The 26,392-nt window shown below is 53.7% G+C and overlaps 1 protein-coding gene across 5 annotated transcripts; it reads right to left on the reverse strand.

Moving 5' to 3' along the window:
• Window positions 1-48: 48 nt before the first annotated feature.
• On the reverse strand, window positions 49-25,678 carry KANSL3 (KAT8 regulatory NSL complex subunit 3). 5 transcript variants are annotated; one of them, XM_082072557.1, is made up of 22 exons: window positions 25,411-25,678; window positions 23,603-23,773; window positions 22,801-22,891; window positions 22,324-22,509; window positions 22,056-22,187; window positions 21,640-21,756; window positions 21,030-21,131; window positions 20,824-20,895; window positions 20,206-20,280; window positions 19,209-19,366; window positions 18,660-18,723; window positions 18,005-18,205; window positions 17,205-17,361; window positions 15,891-15,968; window positions 12,879-13,070; window positions 11,291-11,375; window positions 9,810-9,964; window positions 9,272-9,384; window positions 8,567-8,786; window positions 7,577-7,710; window positions 2,970-3,093; window positions 49-734 (listed from the first exon to the last, which is right to left on the reverse strand). In XM_082072557.1, the coding sequence occupies exons 1-22, from the start codon at window positions 25,650-25,652 to the stop codon at window positions 208-210; spliced, it is 3,396 nt and encodes a 1,131-aa protein (XP_081928683.1). In that variant the 5' UTR covers window positions 25,653-25,678; the 3' UTR covers window positions 49-207. The 5 variants fall into 5 exon arrangements, with proteins under 5 accessions (XP_081928683.1, XP_081928684.1, XP_081928685.1 ...); XM_082072558.1 differs by lacking the exon at window positions 15,891-15,968; XM_082072559.1 differs by lacking the exon at window positions 12,879-13,070.
• Window positions 25,679-26,392: the final 714 nt, after the last annotated feature.

Genomic DNA, 26,392 nt, shown 5'->3' on the forward strand with positions numbered 1-26,392 from the left:
CAACAGCTGCGCTGCAACTGCTTTTGGAAGGGATGCGTGCAATCAAAGTTGGTAAAGAATGACAAAGTTTTATTAAACAGCAACAAAACCAGAAAAACACGCCCTGGTTCGCTCCAGCCCCACACGGGGCTGCTCCTCTCCCACCCCACAGCGGAGCTCCGTCTCCCCAAAGCGCCCGGTGGCAGCAGAGGCGGTCCCGGGGGGTCCCTAGGGCTTCTGGCCGAGCGCGGTTCCCGCCGCGGCGATGACGGAGGAGCCGCCCAGCGCTATGAGCGCGGTGCCGGCTCCCCCCGGCAGCACCGCCTGCGGCAGCAAGTGTCTGCTGGCCAGAGCTTCCCGGCCGTGGCCGCCGCTCCCCTCGTCCCCCGCGGGCAGGACCCTCCCCAGCGGCTCCGCCGTCCCCAGAGCGTGGCCGAGGGCCGGGACGCTCTTGCTCAGGCTGAGCTTGTCCCCAACGTGTCCCAGGGGCCCGTCGCCCTTCACCGCGGCCAACGCAGAGGTCAGGATGACGGTTTTGGAAGCGGTTTGCAGGACAGGTCCCACCTTGGAGCGGAGCAGGCTGCTGGCAGCGCTGGCGAAGGTGACGGCACCGGTGGGAGAGCAGGAGGAGGAGGAGGAGGAAGGCTGGATGGCCGGCAGTTTGAGCGGGACCTCGCCCATCGCAGACTTGGTGAGCGCAGACAGCTTGGCGTCCGACATGACGTAGAGCGTCTTCATGGGGCTGCTGGCGGTCACTGCGGGGAGGGGACAGCGTGGTTGGTGACATGGGGACACGGTGGCCACCCCAGGGTAGCAGCTGTCCCATTGCACTGACCCTGCGGAGCAGGACCCCGAAAAAAACCCTGTCCCGTCCTGGGTAAGGAAAACACAACAGCCAAACTCAGGCAGCGTCAGCACCGCTCGGAGCCCCCGCTCTTCATTCCGGGGCTGGTCTCCTACCACAAAAAGTCCCCTCCTGGTGGGACAAGACGTGATGGATCTGCCTGAGCCAAGCGTGCTCCAGCTTATAGAATCACAGGATCGTTTTGGTTGGGAAAGACCATCGAGTGCACCCATAACCCACTCCCAGCACTGCCCCATGTCCTGAGAACCTCACGTCCGTCTGTCCAGCCCTCCAGGGATGGTGACTCCAGCACTGCCCTGGGCAGCCTGTTCCAATGCCCCACAGCCCTTTGGGGAAGAAATTGTTCCTAAATCCAACCTCAGCCTCCCCTGGCGCAACTTGAGGCCGTTTCCTCTGCTCCTGGCGCTTGTTCCTGGGGAGCAGAGCCCGACCCCCCCGGCTCCAAGCTCCTTTCAGGCAGTTCAGAGATCAGGTCTCCCCTCAGCTCCTGTTCTCCAGCTGAACCCCCAGCTCCCTCAGCCGCTCCCATCACACTTGTGCTCCAGCCCCTTCCCCAGATTCTTTATCTCACCCCATCCAACCTGCCCCAACCGCACCGAGCTCACATTGTTCTCTGGGCCCGGCTCAAGCTCCTGCTCAGCTCCAGCATCTCCAGCTCCATCCCACCAGCAGCGCTGGGGATGCTCAGACCCTCATCGTACTAAAAAACTCGAGGTTTTGTGAAATGAAGAGCTCTAAGTTGTATCGTAGTGGTTACCCCATCCCAGTCAGTCTGCAGCAGCCACAGCCCAGAGAGCACCAAGAGGGAGAGGGAATTCACCGAGATCTCACCGCTGGGTTTAGATGCGCTCACGGGATGGGACGAAGCCTGGAAACGCGCGGGTGGTTCAAACAACTCTGGCCAGAGACACCCCAAGCGGGAGCAGCCCAGGTCACAGTATCACAGTATCACGGTATGTTTGGGATTGGAAGGGACCTCAAAAGATCATCTAGTCCAATCCCCCTGCTGGAGCAGGAACGCCTAGATGAGGTCGCACAGGAACATGTCCATGTTGGTCGCCCAACGCTGTGACCCGCTCCATCCCTGGGATGCACCGCGTCCCGTGACACAGGGACATCCAAGGTGACATCGAAGCACTCATGGGGGTGACATCGCGCCACCAACGCCACCAGCGCAGCGCGGACCTCTCCGACATGAACATCCGCGAGCTGACGACCGAGCGTCCAACCACCGACCCCATCCCGGGGATCAGGGAGGATGGAAGAGCAGCGGCGCGGAGACACCACGATGCTGTTAATACACCGGTAACGACCACTCCACAAAAACAAAATGCTGGAAAATGATTTCTGCTGACCCCCCAGCTCATCCTGCTGCTCCGGCGCAAACCCCCGCGGGATGCAAAGCCGAACCGAACCTCCTATAACAAATAACAGAAGGAACGAGAACAAACACACAGCGGACGACTTCAACCAGTGCTCGTGCGCCTCACGGGCGAGTAACGCAGATTTCGAGGGTCTGCAAAGACGGGTTGGCTGGGTTTAGTGCCTGCAAGGAAATCTGACGGTGCGAGAAGACACAGATGCTGCGGAGCTGCTTTGTTTGATTTTTGGGAAACCGGGACAGCCCCACTGATCTTCATCCCCACAGTGTGGCCAAGGGCCGGCTCCCTGCGCACCCCGGTGCTCGCCTGGAAATCGGCTGGATTGAGAGCAATAAAAACACCGGCTCGGCGGGCTGTTGGGTACCGGAGCCTTTGGGGATGCAATAGAGCACATCACTGCTTTATGTTGTTAAATAAAACTGGCTGGGTAGGCTCTGCAATATTTGTTGAGCTGTAATTGGATGGGTTTGTGCTCCCCGGGGTAAAGAAAATAAACGTGGGCAGCGTGCTTGGAGAACATGAGGGGACACTAAATATGAAGTGCAGATAATCCCGGGTTTGGGCTTGAGTTTAACACATCAGCTGCGCGGAGTCAAAACTCCTCGCGCAAAGAAACCACGGGGGATCAAAAAATAAAGATGGGCTTAAAAATAAGCAGGATTGAGGCAGCCGTTCCCCGGAGTGACCGCGCAGATGTCACCGGCAGCTCCGGTCCCCGCGCCCGCCACCGCCGTGCGCCTCACCTAAGGGTGCTGCGGCGGTCGGACGCGCCGGGGGGTCGGCGGGAGCCGTCTCTGCGCCGGCATGGGCTTTGCCGAGATCCGTCGGAGCCGGGGCCGGCAGGTTCCCAACCGCACCGTCCGGAGCCTGGAAGGGTTAAAGTAACGGAGAGCTGCTGGAAACGGAGCCGCGCTGGCGCTCGCCTCGAGAAAAAATCACAGCGCCTCTCCCTGCTGCTCCAAACCTCGCTGAGCGGTCAGGACCAAAAACACAGGGAGAAAATCCGCAGAGATCTGTGTTTTAAAGCGCGACGGTGTTGAGAGCGGCACGACTCGTCGGCTTTTTTGTGGAGGGACGGGGATGGCGCCGTCCCCATCTGCGGCGGGTCGGGAAAATCCGTTCCGCTCGTTTCCTCCGCAACAATAATGAAACGACAGCCCGGAGCTCAAGGGTGATTTGTGCATCGTGCAAACCTGCTTGCAAGAGCGAGACAATAGAACCAGTAGCACCAGTGAAAGCCCAGGGTAAACTGGGACACCCCGTCCTCCGCAGCAGACGAGCTGCCCTTGTGCTTAACCAAGACGTACAAGCCCCTCTAATCAGAACCAGCTGGTTACACAGCACCACTGTCCAACACTGGGACAACTGGGGAGCTGGGATTTGTACCCTAAGGCAGAGTGTCCTGGTTTGGGTTGGGATGGGGTTAATTTTCTCCCTGGTAGCTGGTTTAGTGCTGAAAATGGGATTTGGAACGAGAATCATGTTGATAATAGGCTGATGGTTTGGTCGTTGCCGAGCGATGTTTGTACCAAGTTGAGGACTTTCCAGCTGGGGGTGCACGAGGAGGACTGAGTGATTTTAAATGTCTTTTCCACCAAAATAATTCTGTGATTAACTGGCCCAAACTGGCCCAAGGGGTATTTCATTGAATATATAAACTAGGGGAACTGGTTGGTGAACACCCAACTGCTGAGGAACTGGCTGGGTATCGGTCAACAGGTGATTAATTGCACTGTGCATCACTGCTTTTATATATTCTTTATTTTTGTTATTATTTTTAGTATTATTATTTTCCCTTCCTATTCTGTTAAACTCTCTGTGTCACAACCCTTGAAGTTTACCCCTTTCTTTCCCTGATTCTCCCCCCATCCCCATGGGAAACAAAGGGTAGCGCACGGTGCTGAGGTGCCTGCTGGGTTAAACCACACCAGGACGGCAGCACCAAAATACCTGGAAATTCACCCATTTCAGGGCTTCTTCTAATGGATCTGGGGCAGCTTCACTTGCCTGCGCTCTGTCCAGGTACGTGAAATTGCGGAGAGGTCACCGCACTCGCCTGGGAGCGCTTGGTCCTGGTTTTAACTGGGACAGATTTAGTTTTCCTCGCTGTAGCTGCTGCGGTGCCGTGTTTTTGATTTGGAATGAGAATAATGTTGATAATACAGCGATGTTTTGGGTGTTGCTAAGGCAGGCGAGGACTTCTCAGCTGTGCCAGGTGCACAAGGAGCTGGGAGGGGATGCAGCTGACCCCAAGTGACCAAAGGGATATTCCAGACCATGATGTCATGCTCCATATATACGTTATGTATATATGTATGTTTTCCTGGAATGACTGAACACCTCCCTGCAATGGGAAGCAGTTAATCAATACTTCACTTACTAAATTGCCTTTATCTCGACCCATAACTACTGTCACTTTTGCGATTCTCTCCCCTTCCCATTTTGGGGGAGTGAGCGAGTGGCTGCGTGGGGCTGAGGTTAAACCACGACAGCCTCCCAGCCCTGAGCGACGTAATTCATGCCCCAAAGCAACTTTTCCAGCTATAAACCAGACACCCACCTCTTCGGTCCGACTTCTGAGCCAATTTACTCCCTTTCCTTAAGTCTGAGCTCCTCTACCTGCTTTTCCACACCTTGCGCAGCAATTTGATGTTGCTCCCTTAACTATAATTAATATTTAAGCCCTCTGGGAGTGTAAAGGGTTAAGCTTTAGGAAAATAAAGGTGTTTACTGGTGGCTTGCTGGCTCTGGGCTGGAGTCGGAGATGGATCCTCACCCAAAGCAACTTTCAAAGCACCGTGGAGCAGTTTATTGAAAAGAGAAGCGGAAACTTGCTTGTATTTTCACTTTAAAGCCACTCAAACACTCTTGCTGCTTCTTGCTCCGCTATTCACAGAAAGCATTTGCAAAGTCCCCAGGGAGATTCCTCAAGTTTTCCGCCTCCTGTTTAATGCCGGCGGGGGGAGGAAAAGAGTTACCCACTCAAAGTGCATCTGCTACAGGCATCGCTCCAACCCCCGGAGTTTATGCAACAAATAAATTACATTAAAAAATCACAGTACACAGACGCTGCGTGGGCTTCACGCTTCCCTACAGGCCCAGCAGAACCATCAGCCGGAATTTCAAAGGGAACCCAACCAACAGCAGTTTCGGCTGCTGCTGAAAACACGCGAGTTTAAGCCCTAAGAGCATTATCCCCAAAGCCTTTTGTCATTTTGCTCGTTTACAGGAAGGTTAGATTACGTAATCCGAGGTACACACGAGCTGACGTCGAGGGCTATAATTAGTTACAAAAACACGCGGCTTGCTCCGTTTCCTGTAAAAACACAGCTTTCGGTTTGCTTTTGAAGTGACTCTCGAAGCCGGCCACACAATTAAGCCCGACCTTGAAGACACAAGCTCAGCGTTATACGTCAAAGTCACAGCTCCACCGCCTTAAAAATAATACACAGATTCATTAATTCCAACGTGGAGCTGCAAAAAGTTTCATTACACTGCGGAATTATTGTTCTGCTGGAGGTTTAGGGTCCTTTGGAGGCAACGAGGGACGCAAAGGGAAGCACGTGAGTTCTGCTGGTTTATTAAACAGCTTTTGAAGAGCACAAAAACTGACTCCAAGAATTTCAGAGTTACAAAGCTACTCACCCGCTGCATAGGTGGGATCTGCACTGTGTTTTTAAGCTCTACCTAAGCTGGCCTTAAGCTTGGCTCTGCCAATGCTTACAGGCTCTGTTGTAGAGTCAAGTGACTGAAAGAAACACAGATAAGTCACGGGACGAAGGACGCGGGTGCTCCCAAATCTGAGCTTCAACCAGCAGCAAACCAGGACTCTGCATGGAAACTATCGGCAACGGCGGAAGCTCTAAGGCGTAAATTAAGGATTTAGCGATCCTGCTGTTCATCCTTAACCAACTTAACCATCCAAAGGCCTCACCTTTAGGAGAATGTATCCCTAAATACATCTCAGGGCTTCACACAACATCAAACAGCCTCTGCAGAGAGCAGCAAGGGGCAGAAGTGTGTTTCCTACCTCCACAATGCTGCTCAAAACTCGAGCCAGCCCAGCAACAGGAACTAAACCCCAGAGCTTCATCTGCTACGGAGAGATTTCTCTGCTTCTCCTGAGCCAGCTCGCCTGGCCGGGGCCTGCGGTAGTGCTATCGAAAGTAGGAAAATTAGGTGCAAGAGGAAAAGAAAACACAAACCCTGCCAATCTGGAGTGATCTTGGCACCCTCAGCCTCAGCACCAGTTTGTTAATCCCCATTGGGAACTGGAGTTTGATCCCCCCTGGATGCTCCACGCTCATCCAACTGCCCAAGCGGCAGCGTTTGTAATTCTGGGAGCCTGTTGACTTGTTCTTTGAACTATTTTCTCCCTGAAAATGCCTCGAATCACTGCAGCCAGCACCTGTTGGACAGTTGTACCGCTCAGCCCATGCTCAAGCAACCAGCTGCCTTTTTCCTGCCTCCTTCATCCCTAGGAAGACGAGCACAGGCACCTACATCCAGGAAAACATCTACAGGAGAGATATGAGTGTCATACAGCTCAGAGCTGGGACCACAGGGAAGCCACCTGAGCTTGGGTCACCCTTGCTGATGACACATCGCAGCCACCGCTGACCAGCCAACCTTTCCACCCTCATGTTTATTAATCCAGCTCAAAATCGACAGTGGTTTAGGACAGAGCCCAAGGATACACCTGCGGTAAATTCACCCCTACCTCCAGGGCGCGGGGCTGAGAGGTCGATGTTACGGTACACAAACACACTACGTTCACAACAAAATAAACCCTTTTCCACTTGGATCTCATCCCTTCTACCCAACGGCACCAAGAGTAACGCAGGAAGGCAGCCAGGATCCGCGAGACAGCACCTGGCATGTGTTGAGAGTCCAAATATAAGAGTTTTTCCTACTGTCAGTGATCCACCTCCAAAAGGAGACCTGTATTGAACAGATATAAGCTCAGAGCACACGCTCAGCCCTTCGTAAAATTGGTTTGAACAGCACGGCAGTGAGAAAGAGCAGACGCAGACACTCCTCCCACCAAATCCTGTTACTGCCAAGAAATGCCGGAGCTTCAGGAACAACTCCCATGCTGGTATCAGCTTTCCAAGCTGAACCCGAGGTTCCCTCAGTGCGGTACCGGTGTGAGATTGAGCACAATCCACCCTGACACTAACAGACACAAAGATGACCTGGGTCCTCTTAACCAGCACAAAGCAACAAAGCTCATCACACCCAAGGCGTGACCAAGAACGCTTTTCCTACGACAGCTATATCCGCAATAGTTGGAAAAAGCTCAGAGGAGCAGCAGTGGACACTTTTCTACAGAGATGATGCCAAAAATTACCTGCGGTGCCTGCGTCTGCATCGGCTGTTCCTCCGGCTGGGGCTGGACGGTCCCCATGGCCGCCTGGCTCAGCGTGGTGACACGGCTGGGCTGCCCACGCAGCGTCACAGTGATGGTCGTCGGGGCCTTCAAGCCTAGAAAACACACGAGCGAGACATCCCTGAGACACGAGGGCTGCGGAGGTCGCACTCACCAACCGGGAGCTGCACCAGAAGCCTCTTCCCATTAAAGGAGGGTGCTCAGAAATCGGCTGCCTGTAGCTACAGCTCAAACGGCAAAGGATTGGGAAGAGCAGCTGGAAAGCTGCTCAGTGGAAAAGGACCTGGGGGTGTTGGTGACAGCGGCTGAACATGAGCCAGCGTGTGCCCAGGTGGCCAAGAGACCATCAGCATCCTGGCTGGTACCAGCACTGTGTGGCCAGCAGGCCCAGGGCAGCGACCGTCCCTGTGCTGGGACCTGGGGAGGAAAAACCTCGAATCCTGGGGGCAGTTCTGGGCCCCTCACACCAAGAAAGATCTTGAGGTGCTGGAGCGAGTTGAGAGAAGGGAATGGAGCTGGTGAGGGGCTGGAGCACAAGTGTGATGGGAGCAGCTGAGGGACCTGGGGGGTTCAGCTGGAGAACAGGAGCTGAGGGGAGACCTTCTGATCTCTGAACTGCCTGAAAGGAGCTTGGAGCCAGGGGGGTCAGGCTCTGCTCCCCAGGAACAAGCGCCAGGAGCAGAGGAAACGGCCTCAAGTTGCGCCAGGGCTGTGGGGCATTGGAACAGGCTGCCCAGGGCAGTGCTGGAGTCACCATCCCTGGAGGGTTGGACAGACGGAGGTGAGGTTCTCAGGACATGGGGCAGTGCCAGGGGTGGGTTATGGGTGGACTCCATGATCTTAAAGGTCTTTTCCAACCAAAATGATTCTATAAGCTTTGGAAACACTGTTTTTGGGGTGATGGGGTGCTCCAGGAACCTGGATCACATTCCTGTCCCCCTCGTCCCTCACCTGCCGCCTGGTTGGAGATCTGGGCCAGGCCAGGCAGACTGCTGGCCAGCTTGGCCAGTCCCCCGTTCGTCAGCAGCTGGTGAATGGCCGTGGGCTTCCCGCTGGCCGAGGCTCCCAGAGACAGAGAGGTGGCAACTGGGATGGTGCGGACAATCGTGCCGGTGCCCGTGGTGATGGCGCTCAGGGTCTGGATGGGCGTGGGCGTCTTCACAGCTGAGGTCTGGAAGGAGAAGCAGAAGCACTAAGTAACTGGAGGGAAAGGGGATGCCAGGATGGCACAGCCCATTCCTCCCACAGAAAATAGAGGTTTTTAGAAATCAGAGCTTCCACACTTCATTCTGGTGGCCACAAACAGGCCTAAAGGGAAGCAAATTTGTCGCTTCCAGTCTGCACATGTTCATTTCAACTTGAAAGCGTGACTGGGAGAAACTGTGACTCTCTAACAAAGTCACTGGTTCTGAATGAAGGTGCCTCAAACCGAAGGGATGGGAAGTGTTGCCTGGGAGAACACAGAACAAGGAGGAGAAAGATTGCTGATGCTCCCAGTCCATTCTCCAACCCCCATTTTCTAGGTGGCCACCTGGAACCAGCTTCCCACAGCCCTGTTTCCCAGACCTCAGCCCACCCACGAGAACCTTTAGCCCCTTTAGCCGCATCATTTCAGCTGCATTTCACACCCGACATCCCCCGTCTCCTCCACGTTACCTGCACGGGCGACCCGGCCGCAGCCGCGCCAGCGGGAAGGGCCGAGGACTTGGTCCCGATGTCCTGCAGGCTGAAGCTCAGCCCTTGCAGGAGGCTGCTGGCAGATGCTGCTCCTAAAAAAAGGAAAGAATAAAGAAATCAGGCTTGGAGAAATCACCAGTATGAAATTCCACTGGTGGGGGTGTTTGTAAAACTGGGCTTTTTCAAAGAGCAGCCTCCCCGCAGCCTGGGGATCCTCCCGGCTCCTCTGCACACACGGTGCAACATTTCCCTGCTGCAGCCACAAACAGGGCTCACTGTGAAACCCAGGAGGCGAGAGGTCGGTGTTGGTGTCTCAAGGCATCATTATATAGAAACGACATCATTAACAGATCACCTACCGCACCTTCAACCTCATTTGACCGCATCCCACCGGATCTTTGCAACAGCAAATGCCGCCTGGGCCAAACCCAGAGCAGAGAATGCAAGAAAAAGGATCAACCAAGTGATTTTGGAGCTTTTATGCGCACAAGAGGGCCGTGGAGAGCGGCAGGGGTACCTTGGAGGGTGCTGGCCGGCTGGGCCTGCACGCAGTGGGTGCCGCTGGCCACCAGCCTGCTCTGCAGGGCATGGAACGCGCCGGGCGTCGTGCTGCTGGGGACGGCAGCAGACGGAGCGGGACTCGAGGACGAGGTTTCTGCGGCCGAACTCAGCCTGAAAAAGCAAACAGGAGACTCCAGTTAGCGATAAACCGCACAGGGCAAGGTGAGGTGGTTTTGATAACAGGCTGTCGATTGCACTCCTGGAAAACGGGATGATGGAAGACAGGATGAGCTACGAAAATCCAAAGCAAGGTGTTCCCCCGTTCCCACTGCAGCGGGTAGAACAGGGAGCACCGTCCAGTTTTCGGCTGGGACGGAGTTAATTTTCTTCCTAGTAGCTGATGTTTTGGGTTTGGAATGAGAATTGTGTTGATAATAGGCTGATGTTTTGGTTGTTGCTAGGTGATGTTTGTACCAAGTCAAGGAGTTTTCAGGGAGGGGGCACAGCCAGGACACTGGGCCAAACCGGGTAAAAGGATATTCCAGACCATATGATGTCACGCTCGGTATTTTGGGGGAAAAAAAGCAAGTGTGGGGATATTTGGAGTGATGGTGTTTCTCTTCCCAAGTCACTGTTTTCCTGGCTATGGCTGAACACCCACCTGCGACGCAAAGGATGGAATTAATTCCTTTTTTGCTTTGCTTGTGTGTGGCTTTTGCTTTACCTACTAATCTCTCCTTATCTCAACCCACAAGTTTTCTCACTTTTGCAATTCTCTCCCCCATCTCAACAGGGGTGAGTGAGTGAGTGGCTGCGTGGGGCTCAGCTGCCAGCCGGGGTTAAACCACGACCGGCTTCTATGGCAAAATCCACATTATATCCAAATTGGAAGTGATCTTATTAGCTGTGCACACCTACCTAGGTAGCAATCCACCTTTCAGTGACACATTCCCCATTCAAAACCTCATTTCTATTTGAGAACAGCTCTTCTTCCTCTCCCCTTCCAGATCAGAGTTTGCTTCTCCAAAGCTTAGTTTGAATTAAAAGGGAAAACAGCGACGTGAGATGTCTACACCAGATTCATTCTCCAACAGAAAACCCAACTTTATGAAATATGGAGGCTTCTTTGCCCTATTTTTAGACAGAAAAATGCTTGACTGTTCAAAGGAAAGAAGGGAAGGATTAGACACAATGCTGAATTTCTAGCAAAGACACCACACTCATCAAAAGACAGAGATAAACCAGCTGAAATTTGGGAAACCATCTAGAAATACAGCCAAACAGCCACAACACCTTTTACTTGTGCCAATTTCAGCCATTCTCAGACTTACCTGCTGGTCGGCAAATCGTTCTCAGGAGCCTAAAAGTCTCCTGTGCTTCAGAAAATTACAGTCATGAGCAAGATACCAGAAAGCTGCACAGGTGGAAATCACCCTGTTGTGGTGCAGCCTGTCAAAAAACCCTAAAATTTCATAAATCAAGCAAAATCGCACTCACTTGGGGGTGGCGAGCAGCCCCGACAGCTCCTTCGCGCCCGATACGGACTGGCTCACGGCCATGGGGACCGGCTTTCCGGCAACAACTGCAAAAGAAAGAAGACATCTCACTGTTTCTCCTCCTGTAGCATTCCCTCTCTCTCGTACGACCACCACGCTGCTCGTAAAGCATCTTCGGAAGGAAAATCCCGCTGCGGCCATAAAAACACAGGGCAGAATTGAGAATAAAAACCAGAAAGCTGCCGTTGTGGAAGGGTTAGGACACACAGGATTGAAGGAATCGGCTTAAAATCAACCTGTAAGCAGTGAAATCTCAGGCTCTTGTCACCAAACGCACATTTCTCTCCACTAATCCCCTTCTGGTCCATCACAGATCAGTCGCCTCAAGCAATTATTATATTTTAGATCCGGCTGGTCGCTATGGATCAATTTTACCAGCGTTTTCTAGAGACATTTTACAAAATACACATGGATGCGAGGAGCGAAAATATTGGTTTATTGCGGCGTTTTGGGATACAAGTGGGTTTGTCTTGTGCGTTCCTCCTGCTCACACCCGGTACGAGGGAGTTCTTGGATTGGTTCGTGTTTGCTTCTGCAATTCATTTCCTTTCTGTGAAAAGAAGTAAAGTTTGCAAAATTAAAACGAAAAACATTTTGGAAACTAGAGAATGTCAAAGCTGCCAGAAGATAAACCTTAAAAAAAAGTGTATTTATTAGTTCATTTCCGCAGTTCAAAATAACTGTTAAATTAACCGAGAGATGCTTCCATAGGAGAATAATTATTTCTGAGCTTTGAAAACCTCAGATTTCCCACCAGAATGGAGACGCTGACCTTTCAGTCCTGCACTGCATGGAGCAAACACTAATTACGAGCGACTGCTTTTACATTTCTAGGGCTCTGCTCTTGTAAATGCCAGCGGTGGTGACAACGCAACATCCTTCAGGTACAAGGGTGACAGCAGCCAAAGCTTCTGGCCTCCTTGCAGAGGCTCAAGGGGATGCAGACAGCACACGTCACCTCTTTTTGGGCCACAGGAACATCCGCAACACTCATTTTCCCATCCGCAGAGCGGGGAGAGGAGCTGGAGTGAGTTTATACGTGTATTAAGTGTGTATTGTGTGAGGCTTCAGCCCCGAAGGGTAAAATCAAAGCGGGGCGCTCGGCCGATTCGTGACGTCTGAACAGACCAAAGTCTTCCACAACTTCATTGTCGTCCCCAAAGCAGGAGCATGTTCCAGGTGAGAGCTTTGTGCAGTAGAACCGGAGGTGCACACAACCTACTCCTGCATCCCGGCACCTCGGCGGAAGGCGGAACGGTCAAAATTGGCCTCGCGGTGTGTTGCTCGGAGTGTGCGATCCCAACCGCTTTGGAAAACGGAGGCTCCCGCCAAGCTCCGACGTGTTGTCAGCCCAAGCCGCACCTTGAGCCTCCGACTGCTTTCTGCAGCTAACTCCTCCAAAAATTGTTTAAAAATAATAAAAATAATAAAAATCACAGCTCCCTCCCCATGCCCCAGAGTGGGTCTGGGCTCAGCCACCACCCCGGTTTTGTTACGGGTTAAAAAGCAGCTACACAATCGCAACTCACTTTCGGCCTGGGTGGTGAGGGCTGCTCCGGTCCCCACGCCCGCGGCGTCTCCGTGAGAGACAATGGTCACCTTGATTTTGGCTCGTTTGGAGGGTTTGGTGCACTGGGTCGGGCTGGGGGTCTGCTGCCTCTTCAGCTGCGCACGCACCTCATCTTTCTCAGCCCCGTCCGAGTGCTCCGAGGAGACTGGAACTAGGGGACACAGAAGGAGCTCTTTTGAAAACCCCGTGTCCCTCGGGGTCGGTGCTGCTCCGAGGTGCGGAGGGGACACACATGCCCATGCACAGCTCACAGCTCCCTCCATGCCAGCCTTGCCCATGCACCAGGTACCCACGCTCCTCCTTTTTGCCATCCACGTGCCCTACGCTGCCGTCTTAAAGTCAGGACTGAGCTTAAACTACTCGCACACTGAGCTTAAGCTACTCACACACTGAGCGAAGAAAACCAGATGTTTACAGTGATACCGCATCTCTACTTTTCATCTCAACGATCAATCCTGGCATCATACCCCTCCGGTATTCCTAATTTCCAGCTGAGGGTGCAGACTCGCAGCCGATGCGGGATTAAAGCTCGGCTCACCTGCTCCTCCAACGCACCGGTAAAGGTGTTTGCACGGCTGTTGTTTGGCACATCACAGCGGCTCTCCGTGCGCTAGACGGGAGCGCGGAGGTTTTAGAGGCGTCGAATGAAGCAGCCGAGAGCACAGAAGCCGCTGCAGCAAAGCCAAGCCCCCGCGCGCCCCACGCTGCTGGGTTCTAGGGGAGAAAAACCACGAGCTGAGATTCCTCTTCTGCGCCAACAGCTCATTTTGCTGCCGCGTCCTTGACCCGCCACATGTGTTTGGTCCTGCCTAAAGCACAAGGTTGCTGGGGCAAGCTGAAAAAGCACAGAGGAGCCGTGACAAGCAGCCCAGGAACAAGACACAGTCAGGAGCTGCCGCAGCCGTTCTCTGCTCCTCCCCAACACCGGTATAGGGTTATCCAGCCCCAGTTTGAAACGCTGGGGGACTGGGTTGAAACGAGGGTGCAGATCTGCCTCCCACCACCACCTGCAACAAGGGGAAAAGCCTTTTGCCCAAAGCTACAGAACCAACAAGAGCTTCTGAGGCAGATCACTCCTGCTTTGCAGATGCTCCAGGGCATCTACACCATGTATTCAACAGCCTAGAGGCCAAGATGTTATATAAAATCGATATAAAGATGTATTTGTGTGTATATATATATATGTATTTATACGCTCTCTGAGCTGCAGGTACAAGACAAAACTGCAGCCAAATCCCTAAATGTCAGAAGGCGTTCCAGGGCTGCTCTGGTCCCCAAGACAAGTGACAATCTCACCGTCCCATGGCTCAGGCGTATTAATTTGGGACACTCGTGCAACGCTCCCGTGCTCCCACCCACCTGCAAACATGCGCGGTCTGAGTCACCGTCCAGAGGGACCTCACCAGGCGTGCACAGACTGTGGGCACCAAAGCCAACCCCCCAAAAAAAGTGTCACCAGCCAAGCAGGACAGCGAAACGGCACATGCACAGGCAGCGGCGGTAGGTGCCCCTCAAAGCATCGACGAGCGGTGACCCAACGTCCCCCCGTGTCCCCACCGCAGATCCCCTGGGGGCAAGGGCGGCGTGTTGGGGAGGAGCACCCCGCTCCCAAAAAACAGCAATTGCTCCCCAAAAAAACAGCAAACGCTCCCAAAACACACCCCTCAGCTTCCTACCTCGCTGCTCAGATGGCCGAGCCAACGCGGTAATGAGGTCTTAATTAGCTTTGGATTGTATGGAAAGGCAGCCCGGGGTGGTGGCAGCCTCTCCACATCTCCCTCTGGTTTCTCTTCCCAGGTGGGAGGACTCGGGATGGGCGCAGGGCTCCGTGTGTGACCTCAGCGCACAGGGGAAGGCACAAAACAAGGCTCGAGAAATAAATAAACCTTGAAACGAGGCTCAAGAACGAAATAAACCTTTAAACCAACCAGCTCGGGCCAATACGTGCCTCAGGAGTTTGTCACTACGGTTGCGTACGTGCATTTTTGGAAAATATCTTGTGTGTGTTCAGGGCAAGCAGGAAGAACATATCTTAGGAGGCAGAACATGGCAAAATAACAGCAACTTCTCTGCATCCAGCGCTCGCCTCGTTGAGTTAAAAGCACCGGCATTCGTGTGCTGCACAGGGGGAGTTTTCACCCACATCAGTGCTCTCAGCACCCTGGTGTCACCCGAGTGGAGAAGTGACACCGACAGCTCGCATGACAACACCGCAGCCTGGGATTTCAACCTCTCTTCCTCCCCTGGTCGCAGCTCCACGCAGTCACTGCCACTTGAGATGCCAAAATGCATCATGAGATCCACTGTGGATCTCGCCCCTCGATCCCTAAACCTCAGAGCGCCGCACACACTGAGACACGAGAGACCAGAAGACTAAGAAATGCTCACCCCTGCGTGTCTGCTGGCCCAGACATCATCCCTGTCCCGCCGTGTCACCATCTGTCCCAACTCTCCCTGACCTCTCTGCTCTTCCCCAACTCTCTCAGGCCAAAAAGCGCTGTTCCACGTGTCTCCATCTGCCCCAAGTTGCATGGCAGTCCCTTGTTTCTGCTCCCACCAACAGCTCCTTGGCTGCTCCATGTATTTGGGACACTCAAGCAAAACACACGTCCCCTTCTCAGCCCCAGCGCAGGAAAGGGTTCAACTCTCCATCACAAAAAGTCACCGCATTGTCCGCAAAGTTTTAGTCCCTCAGAGCAAACCTGCTGCCAGACAACGCAGCTCGAAGCGCAGTTATTTACCCACTGGGGCAAGGAAAGAGCTCAGGAAAAGTTAATGCTCTCGGCTCGCAAGTTTTAGCTTCAAATACAGCAATGAGAAAGCCAAAATAAAAAAAGCAGGGGGACCAGGGGACACGTTGGGCCACATCCCCAAACCAATGCAAGGGAAGAGGAAGACGGTGAAAGGAGGCAGAGACAGAGAGAAGGAGGGAGATGGAGAGAGAGACAGCGAGAAGTGAGAAGATACTCACCAAAGAGACATGAAGAGGTGCCAGGAGGAAGAGCTTTCCTCACCAGCATGTTTTGTTTCAGAAAAGCAGCGAACTGAGCTGAAATGAATCAGAGAGAATTACAGTATCACATGCTGGCTCTGGGGACAGGGAGCTCCAGGGACGTCACCGCGACCCACGGACAAAGACCGCGGAGCAGGGAGCTCCGGACACGACTCATCCAGCCACGGGGCACACGGAGACACAGCGATGTCCTCTCCATGGCACGTGTGACACTACAACAGGCATCACCCCGGATTTCCCGGACAGCACGAGCCCTCTCCATCCCCACAGGCATCGGGAAAAGATCTGGGTTTGGCTGCGAGAGGCATGGCCACAGTTTGACCGAGCACACGCACCAAAAAGCTTTGAGACATCAGCCAGCACGGCCCTGAACCGCAACGGCCACAAATCTGGCCAGAAGCCACGATGGAGCTGCGGTCCGGACAAAAACACGGCGGCCACAACACTCCCCACGCCACAGACCCTCCTCCTGCCTTCTAGAAACCTCCTCCCTCAGCTACAACAACACAGGAATAGATTTTAGTCCATGGTTTGAGAAATCAAGGAAGATGCAAACTTCAGCTTCCTTCTGGAGCCTACCGTGGACTTTAAGCAGGACTTAGGAGGGTGACACTGGTACACAAGACAACAATGAGCCCATTTGGGTCTGTCTGGAGCAAAGAAAAGATTGAGAACTATCGCCTGGGTATATGTCAGGGGGATCATCACCAATAAAACCACTACCTGCATTCACAATCAGTCTGAGGCTGCGCTCTAAGGTTTGTAATCGACACCCAACAGGACAAAAAAAACCAAACCCCATAAAACACAATTCCGGCTGCTTTCTTATTCAGAGCATGCTTTCCACTGGTGTCTGATGGAAGATGACTTGGTAATTACCCAAACGCCACTGTTTTAGTCCCGATTCAATAGCCCAAATCATCCTTAGTCTCCCTCCCAAGCAGCCTTCAAAGACAGGAGACATAAGTCAAGGGGTTCACACTTGAAAAAGAATCAGAGGACGGCTCTGTGGTGATTTGTTCAGCCAGAACAAGTAAAAACACATCCCACTTTGACCAGAAAGCAGCAAAAAACCCCTATTTTTAACCTAATTTCAACCCTCCACAGGCTGCTGCCTTGGGATGACAAGACGGGGAACGGAGCTGTAGAGAAAGCTGCCACAGGGAGCTTGGAATTCAAGACAGGACTCAGAAGACAAACACCTAAACAGATAAGAACCAAAAAAAAACGGCTGCTGAGAGGGAAGAGGGTGGGAAAGGTCCAGGGCCTTACCTTGTGCCTGTTTGTGTGTCAGGACTGTGTCCGCCCTCTGCACCTGCCGCTTGAGCAGCTGCGTGGTGCCCATGGGGCCGGGCTTCTGGCCGGAGGACACCGCGGCCATTTTCGTCTTGGGGCTCGATGTGGGGCTGCTGGAGACGCTGGATAAGTCCTGCTCAAAGAGAGGGAACAGCTCTTACCCCAAGAGGCAGGTGGAACCCTGAGTGCAGCAGCAGACAGGCAATAAAGCGTACATAGAATCACAGAATCATTTTGGTTGGAAAAGACCTTTAAGATCACGGAGTCCACCCATAACCCACGCCCGGCACTGCCCCATGTCCTGAAAACCTCATGTCCGTCTGTCCAACCCTCCAGCGATGGTGACTCCAGCACTGCCCTGGGCAGCCTGTTCCAATGCCCCACAGCCCTTTGGGGAAGAAATTGTTCCCACATCCAACCTCAACCTCCTCTGGCGCAACTTGAGGCCGTTTCCTCTGCTCCTGGTGCTTGTTCCTGGGGAGCAGAGCCCGACCCCCCCGGCTCCAAGCTCCTTTCAGGCAGTTCAGAGATCAGAAGGTCTCCCCTCAGCTCCTGTTCTCCAGCTGAACCCCCCAGGTCCCTCAGCCGCTCCCCAGACTTGTTCTCCGTTTCTGTCCATCTATTTCTGAAAGTTCATTTGCTTCCCCACAAGCCATTAGTCCCTCACTACCCTCTCACCTTCCAACACCAACCACATCTCTCACTACACATGTCAGCATTACAAAAGCATCTTCTCACACACCCTCACCCTTCCCCAACCCAAATTATCCCCCCACCTCAGATCCTGAGGGTGAAGCGGGCACTTTAGCTGCCGGTGAGGTGGGTCTGCTGGTTCTTTCGGGCAAGTCGAACGACAGATCCCTCCGGGTCGAGTCGCGCGGCTTCTTCTTCTTCTCAGCATCCAGGTCACGGGGATCGGAGCCCGAGTGGCTCTCTGCTCGGGTGAGGACTCCGGTCAAGAAATCAGCTATTTCATCCTAGGAAGGGTGAAACAAATCAGTAATTAAGTGGTGTGGAGGTGTCTAAACAACTCATCTTCACGGCTTGAAATGAAAAAAAAGACATATTCCCAAAGGGGCAAATAGTAAGGCTCTCTACATTTAATACGCTGCAAAAAGAAACTCCAAAATATTACAGAGAGATCTTGCTGATCCATTAAAGCTCATAATCCACTGATTTCTGACAAGCAGGGGAGAAACATGATGGTTTCTCCAATGTTCCCAAAAGTACCACTTGCATCCCCAGGTAGATGCACTGGACAACTCAGAAAATGCTCTTTATTCACGGTGCACTACCAGAAAGCTCATGTCTCTCCTCCCAAAATCCCCCTCATGAGATCCATCACCTTCAATCCAACCATTCCTGCCATTAAGATGTCTCAGAAGACTTTTTAATAAGTCTGAGGTATAAAAGGAAGATTTCTGTGGTTACCTGGATGCACCTGTCCACCATACTCTGGGTCAGGCCTTCTGTCTTCTTTTTGGCTTTGCTTATCCTATTAAAAAAGAAAAACAAAACCAGACGTAAGCCAACGTGCAGTTGGTTTTCCACCTTCCCACTCACAAGCTCATTCTGTAAAACGATTTCTGCGGTTACCAAACGTATAGCAGGAGAAAAAGCTCCAAAATTTACTGAAATCTTAAGAGCTTCTTGCTTCCTGCAAGGTTCTTCCAGCCTCCCTCACCCCAGTTCTGTGCATGGCTTTCAATAATCTACGATTCCAGAGCCAGGAGGGGCATGAAGAAGCAAATACTTGCTCTAGTGTCGCACCACACTGGGAGAAACGATGCAGATTTATCACCGAAAAATCAGTCCTCTATCCAACATACTCCATTTTGACTGACAAAGTTGACCTTGGAGCGTTTTTATGCAGTTCCCGTCTAGTTTCAGTATCAAATTTGGGGTTTATTTTTGCAAGTGGCACGCTCAGATCTTGCCCGGTGTTTCTGGGAAGCAAGTGTCGATCTCGCAGCCCGTTACCTGAGGTTGTCGTCTGCTCCTCCCACCACCACCATGCTGTTATCCGCTCGGATTTTCTCCCGGAAATCTTCCATGGCTTCGATGTTGCACTGGAGGGAATTCTGACCGATCACAAAGAGGACGGGGGTCTTCATCTCCAGGAGGGGGTCGTCAACATCCTGCAAAAGCACAAGGAACTGTAATTTGGAAGGACTTATCAAGGATGTAGAGTCTTTGGAGCCAAACATCTGTTTTAATCAGATGAGTATTTCCAAAAGGGCAAAGCATGTGCCACAGGGGCAGAAAATACTTTGTGTGCAAGCCCAGTATATGCCAACTGCATCGGGAAAGGACAGAAATATAAACTGTGCGGTTCGTTTAAACATCTCATGAGAAAGACTGAAAAAGCTGCTCGAGTGCATCATGCTGTTACTCATTAAGAGCCGAGACAGCTGCACTCCCCCTCGAAAACCCTATTTCACGGCTTTTTCCTCCTTCCAAGCTTTCGCCGCACAAACCCAGACTATGGCTGAAGAAACACTGACAGTGAAGCTTCCTGGGGTGAGCCCTGCATGGAATTTACATCCTGGAGAAAACTCCGCTCGAGCGCCGCACTGAGCTCCAGCAAATGCCTTTTACACCGATTTACACCACACTCGGAATTAGCCACTTAATTAGCACAACTGTAATGATTCCCAACACAGTCACACTCATAAAGGAGCAATGTGGGCTTCATCTACATCAACCCAAGTTGTCACCTCTGGTGCCAAGTGATACGGTGAATAGGTGACGCCAGGAACAAGCTGCAAAAATGTGTCAGAGCAGAGAGGAGCAAATGCAGGACGTGGCATCAAGAATCCAACTGCCCTGTCTGCCAGGCACACATCCTCCAAATAAAAACCTCAAAAAAATCTTCCAATTATCACTGGATTTCCAAGCCAAATTTGATTTAAAAATCTAGGGAGGTTTTTTAAGAAGCACAGTTCCTTAAATGGTTCCATGTCCCTTTGGTCCTTACCCCTCGGGGGCCATCGGCGGTGAGCAGGGGGAATCCAAGGCACACAACTGCGGTGACGTACTCCAGCACCGAAACCTGGGTGGGAAAGCAACAATCAGCATCCAAGTGCATCGAGGGTGCGAAAGCTGCTCTGCCAGGCACAGAAATATGGGGTGTGACTTCAATCATTCAGCCCCTCAGGACAAGAAAGCCCTTGAGGTGCTGGAGCGAGGTCAGAGAAGGGAACGGAGCTGGGGAAGGGGCTGGAGCACAAGTGTGATGGGAGCGGCTGAGGGAACCAGAATAGGAAGAGAAAACGGCCTCAAGTTGCACCAGGGGAGGCTGAGGTTGGAAATTTGGGATAATTTCTTCCCCAAAGGGCTGTGGGGCATTGGAACAGGCTGCCCAGGGCAGTGCTGGAGTCACCATCCCTGGAGGGTTGGACACACATCAATATGAGGTTCCCAGGACACGGGGCAGTGCCAGGGTGGAAGAATGGGCAGACTCAATCTTAAAGGGCTTTTCCAACCAAAACAATTCTCTGATTCTACACCAAGTTCTGAAACAATCAAGAGAAAGCGGACAGAATGCTTGGATCACAAAAGCAATGCATGATATATACACTCAAAACTGACTTACGTGACAGGCCACCAAGGCACCCGTGTTCCACCCGATCAGGATGATCGGCTTGTGGGAGAAGTGGCTGTGAATCTACAGGAGAAAAAACAAAAAACACACAGATGGAGAAGAGGGACAGACAAAGGGACGACGCACTGGGGTGGCACAGGCGAGTGGTTTGAAGGGAGCAGCACAGACTCCCTGATACACTTGTGGGTCTTTCTTACCTCAGCCACTTTGCTCCTCACCGCTCCGATCATGTGTTCCAGACACTGCAACACCCCCACCCCGCTGCCGTTGTTCAGCAGGTGGGTGGCGATGGGAATCACCTGCCATTTGAAAGGAAAGATCGATAAAGAATCCGTCACTGGGGACAACGGGTCCTGACAATGATGCGTACGGACTGGAACGCAGTTTTTGCATGAACTTGTGCTTCCCAGCGCCTTCTTTCCCCTGGGATTTACTCCTAGCTACTAAAACCAAGAGGAAATAGAGAATTCCCCACAGAAACAACCTCACGCAGCGTATCTAACACATTAGGACTGTACGAGCAGTTCCATAGCCAGGCAGAGGATAAGGTGACCTCTCTCCCCCAACACCTTCCTATGAGAAGACTTAATCCTTAATAACAGCAACAATACAATCTAAACTGCTGAAAACTGATGCTTTTGTCAACAAGAGATCCCAAATGCATCAGATTTGGGCAACTTCATCCCCTGTGCAGCATCTTAAATGCTAAACACTGCAGGTGGCGGATGCCAGCCACTGCTTTCTGCAGAATCACGTGTTTTCATACACCAGCAGCTCTTCCATCCTTTCAAATCCAACCGTACGAACCTTTCCCAAGCAGGAAAGCTGCGACTGCCAGAATCGGTGTCGTCGAGACGTGGGGAACATGGAGTTGGAGGGTCCGGAGGAAGCGATCAGGATGAGGGGGGAACCGGGCAATTTGCTCTACGAAGTTCAATAAAAAGACATGTAAAAGGACAGCAACTTCCCTGCCCAAAACCTTGCTGCTCAAAGCAGGAGGGATCCTACTCATTATTGATCACATTTTCCCCAGCCAAAGCTACCCCAGAATAATTCAGGGGGAAAAATGTGTCCAACAGAAGGAACCCCCCTCACTGAGCAAGTCTAAAACAACACAGAAAGAGCCCAGGAAGCAAGACAGAGATGGAAAGAAGACGACGGCAGGATGGGAAGAATAAAACTGATGCGAGACCAGCTCCTGGCTCCCTACAAGAGGTGCTTACTGGTTTATTATGGGACAGGACCCCCACTGCTGGGTCCCACGGCCTCTTCAGCAGCAGTGACAGAGCCTCGGCGCCCGCCGCCCCCGTCTTGGCCGTAGAGGAGAGCAGCATCCTGTCGATCAGCGTGGGGATCTGGAAACAGAGGCCAGAACGGGCTGAGAAAACACATGCGGCCACTCCAGAGAAAAACTCCATCAGCTTCCTTTAACGAGCTTTATAATGAGAGAACATTTTAAGTGATAGCAAATTAATTCGTTGCTTTTATCACCTTTCCTTTCAGCGTTTGCAGAGCATCCAGGTAAGCAGCCAGCACCGGCAAACTGAGGGTTTCCACCAACGTCGTGTGAAGCCACTGGATCAGTTTGGTGTCCCAGTTGACGCTCGCCAGAGCTTGGCGGACCCTCCGAGCGCATTTGTCCACCGCTATCCTCCTCAGGACGGGCTCGTTGCAAGCCTAAAAAGCAGGAAATTAAAAATAAATATGATTATGGGAGTAATCAAGTGTGTCACGGGCATCCCAAGCCACAGGGAAGTATCAGTTTGGGCAGCCCAAAGACCAAAATCCTCACAGGGAGGACAAAATCTTGCATCAAAGAAGCACAGAGTTTCCTTTTTCTTAAGGCTACACAAACCTAAAAGCCAGGACTTTCATCTTTACGCAACCAGGCTTTGCTAGGAAGGGCTAATAAAAACAACACAGGCAGCAACTCTGCTGGGAAGTGAAACAGGGAGTGAAAGAGATTACCCCTTCGTTAGCCAAACGAGCCAGGCGGTCAGACTGCAGCGCCTTGTGAATCTTATTAAACAGCTTGTTCTGCGCCATCGTCCAACCCGTCCTGGTGGGAAAAGCCGAGAGGAAACGTCAGTCGCTGTCACAGACACATCCAGGTCCTGCGAGTTGCTGCCCATTCCAGGGCGGCCGCAGTGACTGCAGCCACAAAAATCGACTTATGGCTACAGACAAAGCAAGTTTGGCTACTGAGGAATTAAGTTAGAGGACGGTTCAATAAAAAACACCGGGTTGTAAGTGTCACCAGGGCGTGTCGGTGAATTTCCAAGCATCAGAAAGGCAAGAGTAACAACAGAAGAAATAAACAAGGCCAAAATAATCACTGGTTTAGCACGGGTTATCCACACATTTCTTGAGCTGTCCAGAAAAAAAAACTCCATTCTTTATAACCTCGAGATTATGAACTCGCTTGACTACAGTTTCAAGGAGGGGTTTTAATTTACACAGGTCCTCATTTCTAATTTTTGACGTTGGATATTGGCTGAATTGAGGATGTGCGTGTAATTTACCAACTTGCTGTCCCAACCTCCTCTGAACAGAGAGCACTGCACACAAAGAGCGCAGGGAAGATTCAACAGCCTGTCCAGCCTCTACCATCACACCCAGCGAGGAATTTGGACACTAAAATCCATTTGTTCTGAACATTATTCAGTTCAGGAACGTCGCTGTGTCTCGAGCCACGGCAAAAATAAACCCACACCATGCAATGACGGCTTTTTAGTGCCCGAATTTCTCGTCTCTGGCCTCCCCGCGCTACCTGTTGACGTGTTCCTCCCAGTCGTCGGGCGGCGGGGGAGCGTCGGCGTCCGTGCGGGCGAACATCACGTGCCGCTCGCACTCGTTCATCACGCTGCGCGCCTTCTGGTTGTCGTACAGCGGCACGGGCGTGGGCGTCACCGTCTCCACGTCGATGGGGACATCGGCTTCGCTGTCGGGGGAATGGCGGGTTAGGGAATCGCACAGCGCGGGCTCTGCTGGGCGTTAAAATTAAAAGTCCGCCAAGCGTCACGACTGAGGGTTTTGTTATTACCGCTCTCGGCCTAAGAACAAGGCCCTGAGCTGTGAACCTGAGCGCAGCCCCCACATCAGCCCCACAGGACCCCCACAAACCCCTCAGAACCCCTCCCAGGCGGCACATAACCCCCCCATAAGACCCCCTGTCCTGTTCCGCAGGCCCCTTAGGACCCGTCCCAACCCTACATAACCCCCCAGACCCACAGGACCTCCTCCTGCCCCACACTCTCCCCTCAGAGGCCCCTCGGCCCCACAGAATCCCCCCCACCCCATTCCACAGGCCCCCCAGGACACTCCACAGCTCCACATAGCCCCCCATAGGCCCATCAGCCCCATAGGATCCCCCCTCCCCACCCATCAAGACCCCCTTCAGCCCCACATAGATCCTCCAACAGGCCCCACAAGAACCCCCACTGCTCCACAGGCCCCTCAAAACCACCCCTGCCCCACATAACCCCCACAGGCCCCTTCCCAGCCCCACAGAAAGCCCCTAACAGGCCCTACAGCCCCACAAGACACCTCCCCACTGCTCTACAGACCCCTCAAGACCCCCCAGCCCCACATAAGCCCCACAGAGAGGACGGATCCCCTATTCCACAGGCCCCTTCCCAGCCCCACATAAAGCCCCCAACAGACCCCACATTACATCCCTTTGTTCCACAGGCCCCATAAGCCCCTTCCCAGCCCCATGTAAATCCCCCCATAGGCCCCCTCCCTGCTCCCCAGGCCCGTAGGACATCCCCCATCCCCACGACCCCCCACAGGACCCCCTCTGGTCCCCAGGTCCCTTCCCAGCCCCATGTAAATACCCCCCACAGGCCCACAGGACCTGCCCTCCTCCCCAGGCCCACAGGACCCCCCCATCAGGCCCACAGGATCCCCCCTGTTCCACAGGTCCCTTCCCAGCCCCATGCAAATACCCCCCACAGGCCCATAGGACCCCTCCCTGCTCCCCAGGCCCATGGGACCCCCCCATCCCCACAACCCCCCATAGGACCCCCCCCTACTCCACAGGCCCCACAAGCCCCTTCCCAGCCCCATGTAAATCCCCCCCACAGACCCCCCCCCTGCTCCCCAGGCCCATAGGACCTCCCCCATCCCCACGACCCCCCATAGGACCCCCTCTGGTCCTCAGGTCCCTTCCCAGCCCCATGTAAATACCATGTAAATACCACAGGCCCACAGGACCTGCCCTCCTCCCCAGGCCCACAGGACCCCCCCATCAGGCCCACAGGATCCCCCCTGTTCCACAGGTCCCTTCCCAGCCCCATGCAAATACCCCCCACAGGCCCACAGGACCCCTCCCTGCTCCACAGGCCCCACAAGCCCCTCCCAGCCCCATGTAAATCCCCCCCACAGACCCCCTCCCTGCTCCCCAGGCCCACAGGAACCCCCAGTCCCCACAACCCTCCCCCCAACAGGCCCACAGAACCCGCCCTGTTCCACAGGCCCCTTCCCAGCCCCATGTAAATCCCCCCATAGATTCAGAGGCCCCCTCCCTGCTCCCCAGCCCCACAGGCCCCCCATCCCCACAGTCCCCCCCCCGCTCACAGGGCGGGCCCGGGCTGCTGCCGCCGCGGGGTCAGGAACAGCAGGCGGGCGGGCCGGGCGGCGCTGGCGTCGGGGTGAGCGCTCCAGGGCTTGGCGTAGCTGTGGTCCAGGCACACCAGGTCCAGCTCCCGCTCGTGGGCCGACAGCTGCAGGAGCAGGGACGTGCCCATCCTGCGCGCCGACCACTGCAGCTCCCGGTCGCGGTCGCGATGGTCGCGATCCCCCCCCCCGCGCTGCGACATGGCCCTAGCGCCGCCCGCCGCGCCTGCGCCGGACACGCCCCCTTCGCGCATGCGCGGCGGGCTGGGGGGGGCGGGAAAGCGCGGAGCGTGGATTCTGAGGGGTGGAGCGAGGCGGGGCCAAAGCGCGGAGGGAGGAGTTTGGAGCGGAGTGGGTGGGCGGGGATACGGGAGATCCCACGGTCACACAGAATCCCAGAATGTCAGGGGTTGGAAGGGACCTGGAAAGCTCATCCAGTGCAATCCCCCCATGGAGCAGGAACACCCAGATGAGGTTACACAGGAAGGTGTCCAGGCGGGTTGGAATGTCTGCACAGAAGGAGACTCCACAACCCCCTGGGCAGCCTGGGCCAGGCTCTGACACCCTCACCAGGAACAAGTTTCTTCTCAAATTTAAGTGGAACCTCCTGTGTTCCAGTTTGCACCCATTACCCCTTGTCCTATCACTGGTTGTCACCGAGAAGAGCCTGGCTCCATCCTCCTGACACTCCCCCTTTATATATCTGTAAACATGAATGAGTCCCCCCTCAGTCTCCTCTTGTCCAGCTCCAGAGCCCCAGCTCCCTCAGCCTTTCCTCACCCGGGAGATGAGGGTGGGGCTGCGGGGACATGGGGACAGGCGGATGTGGGGACTCGGTGTTATAGGGGTATAGTGGCATGTGGACATGGAGACACACAGACATTGGGATATATGGGCATGGGGACATGGGGATGCAGTGACACAAGGACGTGGGGACACAGGG

This window comes from Streptopelia decaocto (assembly GCF_964273445.1).
Source record: "Streptopelia decaocto genome assembly, chromosome: 25".
Taxonomy (NCBI): domain Eukaryota; kingdom Metazoa; phylum Chordata; class Aves; order Columbiformes; family Columbidae; genus Streptopelia; species Streptopelia decaocto.